The 13,324-nt window shown below is 40.1% G+C and overlaps 1 protein-coding gene across 1 annotated transcript; it reads right to left on the reverse strand.

The window, feature by feature from the left end:
• Nucleotides 1-8,076: 8,076 nt before the first annotated feature.
• Nucleotides 8,077-12,650, reverse strand: LOC106080435 (protein fork head). Its single transcript, XM_013241828.2, is given in 1 exon segment — nt 8,077-12,650. A coding segment is annotated over 1 exon segment (2,199 nt). The 5' UTR covers nt 11,831-12,650; the 3' UTR covers nt 8,077-9,631.
• Between the last annotated feature and the right edge of the window lie 674 nt (nt 12,651-13,324).

Genomic DNA, 13,324 nt, shown 5'->3' on the forward strand with positions numbered 1-13,324 from the left:
CCTCTTATACCTGATGTAAGGAGGATGGTCAGGGATTCTAGACATCCAGGAACTCACACCCGTTTGTACTTGATTGGCCAGTGGACCGCACAATGCATTATAGAGAGAATTCTTATTTCGCCCTAACCGTTCGTATGTGGAATCGACTTCCGGCTAATGTTTTTCCAACCCACTTTGACATGCAGAGATTTAAGACAAATGTCAACAAGCACTACATCCTTTTCCCCCCTCCAATTCCTAATTTTCCCTCGCCAACGCAATGCACTGCATTCATAGGGGACATCCCCTGTGTGTTAGCTGAAAAAAAATCTTAAATATTTATTATATACTCAACATTTTATGGATTTTTTATTTCTAACAAGATTAAATATGTAAGGTGGGGCAAAAATCGGCCATTGCCGACCATATTCAAGCCTACCGTAAAGTGTATGATTACATATATGAGCGCTAGTTGTGGTCCGATAGTATGGTCCATATGCGCTTCAAATAGTCCACCCGCTTAGTCCAATTTCGGCATACTCTTTCCAACATTTCGGCCGATGTCTCACGAATAAATGCTTCAATGTTGTCTTCCAATGCGTCAATTGAAGCGGGCTTGTCTGTATCGACATGAGCTTTAACACAGCCCCACAAAATATTGTCTAAAGGCTATAAATGGCATGAACTAGACGGCCAATTCCAGTCCCGAACGTGAAATAAAATGATCATTGATCTCAGCTCTTAATAAGTCCATTGTTACGCGTGCAGGGCGGCATGTGGCACCGTCTTGTTGAAACTACGTGCAAGTCGAGCTCTTGCATTTTGGGCAAAAAAAAAATGGATATCATCCCACGATATCGCCCACCATTCACACTTACGTTACGATTCGCATTATCTTTGAAGAAGTTCGGTCCAATGATGCCACCAGCCCATAAACCACACCAAACTGTGAAGTTTTCTGAATGCATTAAAAGCTCTTGCCATGCAATACGGACCGTACCTATCATGACTATTAGAAGTCATAAAAAATACCAAGTTTAAAATTTCAGTCAAATCGGATGTTTTCAAATTTCGGCTGATCTTCACTCCAAAATCGATAATTCGGCTTATGCTAAAAATGAGCTTCGTCGCTGAACACAATTTTTCGATAAAAAAGTGGATATTCGGCCATCTTTCCAAGAGCCCATTCACCAACAATTCTGCGTTGTAAAAGGTCGTTCGGCTTCAATGCTTGCTTCAGCTGTATTTTGAAGGGCCTCAAAATTAAATCCTTCAGCAAAATTTTCCTCGTTGTTAAGTAACAGAGGCCCAATTGCTGCAAAGGTGACGAATCGATAATTGATGGTCATCATTAACACTGGCGGATACATCTGCGATATTTGTATCAGTTCGCACTCTAGGTAAGCGTGTTGGTGGTTTAATGTCCAAAAAGGTGAATTTGGTGCGAAATTAAGTCACAATAGCCCGCATAGTCGCTTATGTAGGTCGATTAAACCGACCATAAAATGGAAGAAGAGCATGATGAACTTTCTTAACAGAGCTCGCATTTTGATAATAAAATTCCATAATTTGCAAGCGTTGTTTGTTTGTAAGACGATTCATGGTTAAAATATAGAACTGAAGATGTTTCACAGTGAAACAATACACGAAACATGCATGAGGTGTTTAAACCAGTGTTGCCAAAAAGATAATAGCTAAAAAATCAAATACAAATGCAAATTTGGCCCATGAACATTCCACTAAGGAACAGGGGCAAACTTCTCACATATCAATGAGTGCAGTCCGATTCAAGTTTAAGCTCAATGATAAGGGGCCTCCTTTTTATAGCCGAGTCCGAACGGCGTGCCGCCGTGCGACACCACTTTGGAGAAAAGTTTCACAAATGTTGCCAGCATTAGGTGGGGCAAACCACCACTGAAATTTTAGCGTTAAAGGCGGACGCTACGGTGGCCTCCTAGCTAAAATGATCACCCTTTAGTTTAAATCGGGCGTGCATGTATGCGGGAATTAAACCTTAATCTAGACTAGAGTGACATGTGCCAAATTTCGTAAAGATCGGTTGCCAAATTACTATATTATTGCAGTCTTAGACCTACTAAGACGAACATACATATAAATGGAACCTTTATCGAAATCTGAACTGAACCAAAAGCTCTACACGCAGTACAAGTAAATAGGACAAGATATTGCGCTTGATTTTAAGAAGGTGGGTTGAGAGATTGATTTCGTGAGCCTCTAGACGGCGCAATTCTCATCCGATTTGGCACAAATTTTGTAAAACGGCTTCCCTTATGACCTTCAACATACGTGGTCTGAATCGATCAATAGCTTGATACAGCTCCCATATAAACCGATCTCCCTATTTTACTTCTTGAGCCCCTACAAGGCGCAATTCTTATCCGAATGGACTGAAATAATACACAATGACTTCTGCAATGTTCAGCATTCAATTCATTTATGGTCCGAATCGGACTATAACTTGATATAGCCCGACAAATGCGATCCATGGTGGAGGGTATATAGGATTCGGTCCGGCCAAACTTAGCACGCTCTTCCTTGTTTTTTTTTCTCACATCCCTTTTGTATGTAAGCAGCAGTCATTTTCAGCAAATAACAGACTTTTCAGTAGTCAGCCCGCTGCTCTGAAATTGCAGAAATACTGCTGTAATAGCAGAACTACTGCTATAATAGCCTCAAACTTAACTACGAATATTCAGCAGACATTGTTTGCTATTTTCAGCAACTTTTTTTCTATGAGTGTACTGGTTGGCAGGCATCAAGTAGAAAAATAGGACTTTGACCGGTATTATCCGAAGGATGCATACATATGTGAGCGAGGGGGATATTCTCTTGCTCTAGTTTCTCTTATTTTCCCTTTATCTCGCCACCAAGCCTGACTTACATTTGTGTATTGTTCATCTACACTTCATTTACCATAATGGTATTACAATAGTCTAAACTGAGTTAACGCATGGTGGGCTACACATTCAACCTAAATCTAGATTTAGAGCTTAAAAAAATTGCTTTCATAAACGTCTATACATTTATTTGTCAAAGGTTTAGTATATTAAGCTAGAAATCGTAAAAACATCACCGTTTGCTTTCATTGAAATTACATATGCTCCCTGATAAAGGAATGTGTCTCATATGAAAATTCTACGAAAATTAATCCCAACTTCCAGGTAAAACTACACATTTTTCTTGGGGTACTACAAAGAAAAATTCTTCAACAAATGAGTCTTATCTGCAATTGCTAATTTATTGTCCCCTTGATTCCTGCTAGCATTTCTTACAAAGCGCTACATTGGGTGCGACCCTCAACCCTATCAAAAGTTGGTGTTGTGTTTATTGTTTTATAACCAATCACAACAACAAGAGCAGAATGTACGATTATTTTTACGCTGTTAATGTTAATTGAAATGACAACAGTTTGTCAAATAAAAGAACCCAACTGAGTGACAGGCGGATGGGCCAGGCGATCAAAATGAACAATTCATTAGGACCCCCTTATCAGTGGCACCTAAGACTACTTCAAATCCAATTTGTAATCACAAATTGTCGTATGGGCCACTCGAAATTATCTGCTCGGAGATGGCTGCTTGTTCATAACCAAATCGCCAACTGATAACTGAAGGAATGAACAACTATGAGCAAATGTTCTCATATTCTGCCGTACCATGAGACAGACACATTGTCGATTGATAGACCAATATTCTGCTGTAGTGGAAGAGATCGCATTTAACGATATCGTCAAATGGAATGTCCGCGTTTTCAATCTAAAATTATGAATTTATTGCTCCCTCCCCCCCCCCCCAAGCACCGTAACCAAGACATATCTGATTAAGCAGTACGTTTTTTGAGGAAGGTTCGGATTTTTTTTTTTTGGTTCCCATAACTCCGACCATTGACTGCCTGTAAATGGATGGATGGATGCAATTTTCTGTTTTTGTTTGTATTGATTTGTTATCTTCTATTCTGGTGCTAGGATTGATCCGATTCTTGAGGTGCGGGTAGATAGTATTGTTTGACTTTTGATAGGTTATCGAATGAATGTGGTCTTTTTGTGTAGAGAATGTTTGCTTAGAGAGTGGCTTTATTGATTCAATGGACAAAATACTACCTTGGATTGTATTTAATGCAGAATCGATTGTTAAAGGTCAGTGGCGAAGTGACAGTAATGTTTACAATAAACAAAAAAAAATGGTTTTGAATATTTCTAAACAATGAAAGGTGTTGTTGAATTAAAAGAGTTAAACACAGGATCATTTACAAACCCAAAAGTGTTGCTTTAATTTAAAACCCTCCATTTTAACTTCGTTACCACATGGTATATCGCTGATATTGAATGTGTAGCAAAGGCCTGCGCAAAACTATTCATTTCATGAACAGAACTCTTCGTTTTCACATACAACATTGTATGAGACAATTGAGAACTGAGTAAAACAGATAACAAGACACCAAGACAACGGGATGAGTGAATACAAAAAAGGAGCCCTTCAGCAACAAGAAAGATTGATTCGGATTTCAGTGAGTACACGTTGTACAATGCATGCAATCGGGTGCATTTTGCTTCAGATAAAGTATTTTTCTTGTCGTCTGCTCTCGTAGTACGAATTTCGTACGAAGGCAACGTGGTTGGTTTGGCCAAAGCTTGGGTAAACACACACAAGCCTAGTTTTTTTTTTTTATTTGAGAAAACAAACAGTTTGCAAATCGATTTGTGTGAACAGTTCAACTTTTGAAAATGACAGCGAGGAACTTTCATACGACTCAGTGTAAAATACACCCAAGCTTTGTTTTTCAATAGAATTTACTCAACAGCCACTTGTTCTGTTTACTCTCGTGTCTCGCTCTTTAGTAATCTTAAAATGCAACATCATGTGGGTTCAGTGTTCACGAGTTCAGTAAAAACAGGCACCAAAGCAGTCCTTTGGTATGTTGCTTTACAGAATAAGTTAAACTGTAATTTTTTCTGTTTGATATTGCTATCACAATTTCGATTACATTAATTCTCTAGGACAAAAAAAAAATACCAAATAATAACATCAAATCAGAATAGGGAGAAAATGGCAAATGCACACTTTTTGGTCACTAAATGCTAAAAAACTGAAAAATAATGTACGAGTATATTTCAATATTGCCAACAACAGCACTCACTTCTTCACCCAGAGTCATTCACTTATGTCAAAACTCTTAAATATTTGTTAAATTTGAGAGATCTGGAAAATGTTTTGAAGATTTCAAGATGCTTGTTTTGCAAACACTTTTTTTGCTTCTTGAACTGAAAAGTTTTGCATATTATGGCCCTTGGCTAAACCTCAGCAACATTATGAATTTCTAGAAAACCCACTGTATAGTGATCGCGGGAGCTGAGAGATATTACAATCATCAACGATCTACAACAATGAGACACATCTGTGATAATTTCAAGCGGGGATACTTCTCTCAAACAATAAGTGCTGTCGGACACAAGTTTAAGCTCAATGGTAAGGTTCCTCAGTTTTATTACCGAGTCCGAACGGGTTGTTGCAGAGCGTCACCACTCAGTAGAGAAGTTTACTTCCACATTATTGTTGGCTTAAGATGGGTATTAAGTTCGTGTTTCTCAGTGAAAATTAATATTTTTCACAATTACTTATGTGGATAATAAATTTTGAATAGATTTTCAATAAAAAGCATTATGTTATCAGTAAGTTTTTTGCCGTTTTTCAAAAAAGTATTCGTGAAAAACATAGGTATTTCACTGTGAAACAGGAATTTAATACCCAAATTAACTTTAATAAGTAAAAGCATGTTAAGTTCGGCCGGGCCGAATCTTATATACCCTCCACCATGGATCACACATGTAAAGTTCTTTGAATGACTTTTTCAATATGGCGCCTATATCAGGTTATGGAGAGATTTAGACCATACATGGCACAGTGGTTGGAAGTCATTTCTCAACGTTTTGTGCCAAATTTTAGCCAAATCGAATAAGTATTGCGCTCTCTAGAAGCTCAAGAAGTCAAAACCCAAGATTGGTTTATATGACAGCTATATCAAAACATGGACCGATTTGGCCCATTTACAATCCCAACCGATCCACACTAATAACACATATTTGTGCACAATTTCAAGCTTCTAGTTTTACTCCTTCGAAAGTTAGCTTGCTTTTGACAGACGGACGGAAGGACATGGGTAGATCGACTTAAAATGTCATGACGATCATATTCTTGATACACTTTATGGGGTCTTAGATACTTATTTTGAGGTGTTATAATCGGAATGACAAAATTACTATCCTATGGTGGAGGGTATTAAAGGTTTTTGTTTTTATACCCACCACCATAGGATGGAAGTATACTAATCTAGTCATTCCGTTTGTAACACCTCGAAATATTCGTCTAAGACCCGATCGTCTCGACGCTCTGAGTCGAACTAGCCATGTCCGTCCGTCTGTTGAAATCACGACAGCAATCGAACGCGTAAAGCTATTCGCTTGAAATTTTGCAAAAATACTTTTTATTAGAGTAGGTCGGTAGGACATATCGGTCCACATTTTGATATAGCTGCCATATAAACCGATCTGGAATCTTGACTTTTTGAGCCGCTAGAGGGCCGATTGGCTGATTTGGTCCGATTTGGCTGAAATTTTGCGTGAGGTGTTTTATTATGACTTCCAACAACTGCATTGGGTATGGTTCAAATCGGTAAAAAACCTGATATAGCTGTCATATAAACCTATCTGGGGTCTTGACTTCTTGAGCCGCTAGAGGACACAATTCTTATCCGATTTGGCTGAAATTTTGCATGAGGTGTTTTATTACGACTTCCAACAACTGTGCTAAGTATGGTTGAAATCGATCTACAACCTGATATAGCTGTCAAAAAAACCGGTCTGGGGTCTTGATTTCTTGAGCCACTAGAGGGCGCAATTCCTATCCGATTTGGCTGAAATTTCCCATGAGGTGTTTGGTTAAGACTTTCGACAATTGTGCTAAGAATATCCGCAATTCCTTTCCGATTTGGCTGAAATTTTGCGTGAGGTGTTTTATTATGACTTCCAACAACTGTATTGGATATGGTTCAAATCGGTAAAAAGCCTGATATAGCTGTCATATAAACCTATCTGGCGTCTTGACTTCTTGAGCCACTAGAGGACACAATTCTCATCCGATTTGACTGTAATTTTGCATGAGGTGTTTTATTATGACAACTGTGCTGAGTATGGTTGAAATCGGTCCATAACCTGATATAGCTGTCATATAAACCGATCTGGGGCCTTGACTTCTTGAGCCACTAGAGGGCGCAATTCTCATCCGATTTGACTGAAATTTTGCACGACGTGTTTTGTAATAACTTTCAACAACTGTGCTAAGAATACTTCAAATCGGTCTATAACCTGATATAGCTGTCATATAAACCTACCTGGAGTCTTGACTTCTTGAGCCGTTAGAGGGCACAATTCTTATCCGATTTGGCTGAAATTTTGCATGATGTGTTTTATTATGACTTTCAACAACTGTGCTAAGAATAGTTCAAATCGGTCCATAAACTGATATAGCTGCCATATAAAACGATGTGGGGTCTTGACTTCTTGAGCGTCTAGAGGGCGCAAGTATAACCCGATTTGGCTGAAATCTTGTACAACGGCTTTGTTTTCTTTAAACTCACTCAAGACCTCAAAATTACCGTAATCTAATAGGGCCTCTACAGTCAGGTATGTTTTCGTTTGTAAAAAGGAAACAAAATTTTGATTATTTTTTTTTTTTATATATAAAGAAAGATTTCTTGTTTTGTTGATTTGTTTTTATTAAATTTTAACTAAATTAATTAGTTGTTTTAGGTTTATGCTAAATTTTGTATAAGGTATTTTGTCGCATTTTTCATATCATATTTATTATTATTTTTTTTTTTTTTGTTTAATACAATATTAACAATGTGTTTGTTTTATAGGATTTTGTTTGATTTTTGTTTAGGTTTGTTGGTTTTTGTTTTTTTTTTTCTTCTTGGATTTTAATGTGAACTGTTAGTTTGAATGCAGCTTAGCTAGAGAAATATATATATATGCATAGTTTCGTCCTTTGAAGGGCTCTCTCTCCCTTCAAGGGTAGGAGTAGGAGGGGTATTTTTCGGTTTTGTATTGTGATAATAAAAAAGATGTTTTTGTTTTAGTTTTAATTATTGAATAATAATTGCATTTATTTATGGAATTTTTTTAAAATTTAAAACATTTTCCTTTTCGTTTTGGTAATTAATTAATGTTGTGTGTGTGTGTGTTTTTTGTGTTTTTTTTTTTAATAATAAGCTTAGGGTTGTAATAAAAATTTACATGTACATGTGGCTGTAGGTTTTTCCTTCCATAGTTTTCATAATTAAAATATTTCTAAGATTAAATGTTAATTTTAACTTGGCTTAACTTTTATATTTTTACAAGATTTTTACAAAAATTGTTTTATTTTTTACGTGTAGGGGGCAGGGTAATATTTGGAGGGTCTTCTATTTAACAATACAACAGTAAGTTTTTCAGTAACTAAACTATATAAAAAAATTACAAAAAAAAAAAATAAAACACTAAAATTTAAAAATTAGTTAATTAAAAGGTTTGAAGATTCATTTTTTGGTCTTTTGTTCAGTTTTTTCATGAATTCGAAGTTGGTTTCCATTTGTTAGGTTTAAACAAAAACAAATTGCACTTAACTCTGTAAAGTCTATAACAACAAAAGAAAATTGCAAAATTGGTTTTCTTTGTGGTTATTCTGTCTAGATGTGGATCTTTTTGCGGAAAAGTAAAAAATTTGTTATAGAAATGTCTTTCATACTCATGGCACGGCTTGAGTTTTTATGCGGGCATCTTTTCTCAATTAAAAGTTAACGTTTAGAATTTGTGGGTCTCAAGGATTTTGTTTTTATACAAAAGAATGCTTAATTTTCGTTTCGTTTAGTTTCACTTAAACCTACATCACTTTTGATTGCTGCTTTTAAAAAGTCCAATCCAAAGACTTTTTAAAAATTATAGAAAAAATTTCATTTTTCATCCTCAATTTTAATAACAATTACATGTGTACGAATAAAAAATAAAGAAAAATAATTGTAAAAAACTAAAAAACAAATTTTTAATTTAAAAAAAAAGAAACTAAAATGTATAAAGAGCCTATTTACAAAGGTTTACTTCTTAGGGGTTTCTGGTATCTTTGAGATTTGATTTTTGTTTGTTTGTTTGTTGGTTGGTTGGTTTCAATGGCGTCAAGCGTAAAGGTGCCAACGAATGCTAACCACCCATCTGCACATGCCGCCTAAGATGACCTATTCCATTTCCCGTTGGCTTCAAGGATCTTGCCAGCCGATGATCGTTCAATCGTTCAGCGATGAGTATGATGATTAGTGTGGCTTTGGAAAGGTGCTAAAAAGTCACTCTGTGCCATTTCTTGAGGCTGGGGAGACGTTAATTGAAACTCTGGCCAAAGTGTTTTCTTTTGCCAAGCCTCACGTCCAAGGTGACAAAGAAAATGGCTGTATGGAATTTTTACATAAGAAATTCTGTTCCTCAACCGATCATGATTCAGTCAAAATCAAAAATTAAGGCCCATATATGGTGCTAGACCTTTAAGTTATATCTCCTGGCTTTTATATTCATTCCACTTACTTTTCGCTCTCTGTAGTTGTACCTCGTCTAGAGCAGATTCTGCAAAGCCGCCGCTCCATTCAAACTTAAGGTGTGATTCCAGTTGCGATAGGATGAAGCTGCCGCCGCATATTGCTGATAGTTGCTGTAGAACTGCTGTTGCTGCTGCTGATGGACCTGCTGCAACTGCTCATCGTTCAGATCACTTGTTATGTTGGACGAATCCTCCTGCAGATCGCTGGGCGTCAATTGACTTTGCAGCAGACTCTGATGGTGCTGGTGGTGGTGATGGGCTGCAGCTGCCATTTTGCTATTCAAGTAGGCGGCCGCCTTGAGCTTTTGATTGTAGAAATTCACCGCCGCTACCGCCGAGGAACTGGTATTGTGCAGATGATGATGTTGCTGCTGCTGTTGCTCGTGGTGAGAAGGATGAGGATGATGGTGTTGATGATGGCTGGACGTGGTCGCCGCTGTAGAGGGTGCCGACTCATTTTGATTTTGCTGCTGATTTTGTAGGCTGTGATGCTGTTGCTGTTGTTGACCGCCGCTGCTGGTACCTGTTGAGAAGATGCTGCTACTACTGGGGCTGGTGGTGGTGGTGGCGGCCGCCGTGACCCCAGCCCCCGCACTGGAGGCACTGGCGCCATTCGCCGTCGAAGAGCTTGAGGTCGCAGCATTACGCAGCATCTGTTCCGCTCTTCCTTAAGCCAAGGGATACTGGTGATGTCACAAGGTGGTCGTGCCGGCTGGTGCGTGGTAACCCAAACTCTGGTAGTACGATTCTTGACCCAAGGCAGCGTGTGAATTTGTCAGCGGACTCAAGGCATTGTAGCCAGCATATTGGCTCATGTCGTACATTTTAATGTCGGCTTTTGATTCGGTCGGCAGCAGTCGATTGATGGAGAATGGATGGCTGGGTGGGGCATAGCCGGAAGGTTCCTGTTTCAGATGGTGCATGGACGAGTGGTAGTCACTTATCAGTGAGGGATGGCAACGATTGACCATGCTTGTGATGCTGGACAATTCCTCCTGCTGTAGCTGGTGGTGGTGCTGGTGATGGGAGGGAGCATGTTGGGCCTGTTGTCCCAGGCACGCTAATTCGGCATTGGCATGCAGCATGGCCAGAGCTTCAGCATCCTTGGCATGGGCCGAACTCAAAGCCCCGCCAAGACCACTGTCCTTGTGATGATGATGCGATTGATGATGTTCCAGCCGACTGTGATGGTGATGGTGGTGCATGTGATGGGAATCGTCGTGATCCTTCTTTCCCGGGGAGGTGGCCTCCAAGCTGCTGTGGGAGGGGGATTTGTGCAATTGGCGTATGGCTTCCTTCTTCTCATCCTTGAAGCGCTTCTGGCGGCGCAGATAACAACCATTTTCGAACATGTTACCAGAATCGGGGTGTAGGGTCCAGAATGAGCCTTTGCCCGGCTTATCGGGGGTACGAGGAATCTTGACAAAGCAGTCGTTAAAGGACAGCGAGTGTCTTATAGAGTTCTGCCATCTTTGCTGGTTCTGACGATAGAAGGGAAACAAATCCATAATGAATTGATAGATCTCCGATAGGGTCAGCATGCGTGTGGGATTATTCTGTATGGCCATGGTGATGAGGGAAATGTAGGAATAGGGAGGTTTGGCATGGGTGTAACTGCGCCTGTAGGTGGTGGGCTTTTCAACACGTGATCTGTTCAACGAGTTGGGAGATCCGGTGTCCAAGTCCCGGGCACTAGCCGCCGCAGCCATGGAAGAATAACCACCCATGGCTGCCATGGTGGACATGCCACCACCCATGCAATTACCCATTTGTCCCAGCGGAGAACCCATGGAGGCATAGCTCATGCTGCTGGGAGTCATACAATTCTGGGCCATGGAGTTCATGGCGGCCGCAGCACCCATGGAGCCACCCATGCTGGCCACAGCAGCGGCTGAGTCCAAGACACTGGAGCCAAATGTGGCCGCCGTCTGCGGTGAGACCGAAGACATGCCACCGCCAACGGGCATACTCATGGCATTCATGGTATAAGGAGCTCGGGCCAAGGGGCTCATGTTGCCACCTCCATTCGAGGGATTTCCCAAATTGTTGCCATTCGGATTCTGTGAATTGGGATTGGAGGGATTGCCGCCTACACCACCGCCACCTCCCCCGCCGCCGCCAGCATTATTCCCTCCTCCACCCGCCGACCCAGCGGACTGGCTGGTCATGCTGATGGGCCCGCTGGTGGGAGCCTCCGAGTAGAGTTTCTGCATGATGTCAATCGTGGTTTGGTGGGGCGAACCCTTGAGGAAACTATTCAATAGTTGAGCCGTTATGATGCCGATTTGTGGGAAACGCGTTCACTAGAGGAAAAACGACAACGACAACAAGATGGAACGAAAAAAATAACGGCACGTTCACGATTTAGAAAAGGCAATCGATCGTTTGATAGGTCGTCTCGCACAGGACCTGGTAGTATTTTTTTTAAATTTTCCTAACTTTAATGAATCGGAAATTTTGCAACATTTCTTCACTGTTGTTCACTTTGAAATTTTTTTGTAAATATTTCTCATTGATTCTTAGCACTTGTTCGGTATATTCTCTTTGCTTATTGTGGTTCTTTGCAATTTGATGGTGATTTAGTTTTGTTTTGATTCACCCACTGAAGTGTTGCTAATGTTGTTGTTGTTGCTGTATATTTGTTTAAATATTCAGATAGACTGATTATTATTATTTGTGTATGCTTTGATATATTCTTTGTTTTGTTTGTGTGTTTGGCAAATTAACTTAAAAAACACTTTTGATTTTTTCGAAAGACGACGGCAGGTCGTTTGCTCGGTTTGTTGTTTCTTTCAAATAAATAACACACCACCCGTGCTTGCTTTCTGGGGTTTCTTTACTTTTGGGCTTTCTTCTTGGGTTTGTTTTTTATGCGATTATTAAATAAAAATTCTACAATGCGCTCGAGTACTCTTTGGCTTGAGCTCTTGAATTCGACTGTTTGCAGAGGGGAATGCCGTCTTACTATTTGGCTTACTAACAAATATTGTTCAGGCCGTGCTCAGGCTCAAGTGTAGTCCACCGCCGCGCGTTGTTGCTTGACTGTGTGTGCGAGATATGGACGACGAAACGAAAAATGTGTGTGGAACACAACCATAACACATCACGGCCACAACAAGCCAGGCACAAGCATCTCCTCTCACACTCGCACACACACACGCTCAAACACTGCCCAGGCAGGCATTGTGTGCCAAGGCATTTCGTGCCAAGCAACCACCATCACTCACCACTACCAACGAGCCGTGCAGTTGGTGTGTGCTGCTGTCACTGTTGGCTTGGGAGTCTTCCAATGAGAAGGCTCTCTGCAAACAACAACGGCCTTTGCTTGCCCAAGAGATGATGTGCGTTGAGATAAGCCATAAAAGATAACGGCTTGGCTTGCCCTCGCCTAAGTACGAAAGAGATAACTGGTGTTTGCCGAAGGAAATGATTCTCTTGGTTTCGTACTTGCTGTGATGTCAACTAACATGTTGTTGCTAGAGTCTTCTCTGCTCTCAGAGAGCCGTAGACAGTTATGAGTGATTGAGGGTACATTTTTGCTGTGTCTGTAGAAAATCGCCTGCGCATTGGTCTAACTAAGATATTCTAACTCTCTTGAGGGAGGAGCTTTATTAGATGAAGGCGACGCCTATTTTCGGAGAGTTTGGTCTAAGATGGGTAAGATTTGTGATTTACTTCAAAGGCGAGTTGTAATCAACCATTTTAGG

Source organism: Stomoxys calcitrans, chromosome 2 (assembly GCF_963082655.1).
Source record: "Stomoxys calcitrans chromosome 2, idStoCalc2.1, whole genome shotgun sequence".
NCBI lineage: Eukaryota > Metazoa > Arthropoda > Insecta > Diptera > Muscidae > Stomoxys > Stomoxys calcitrans.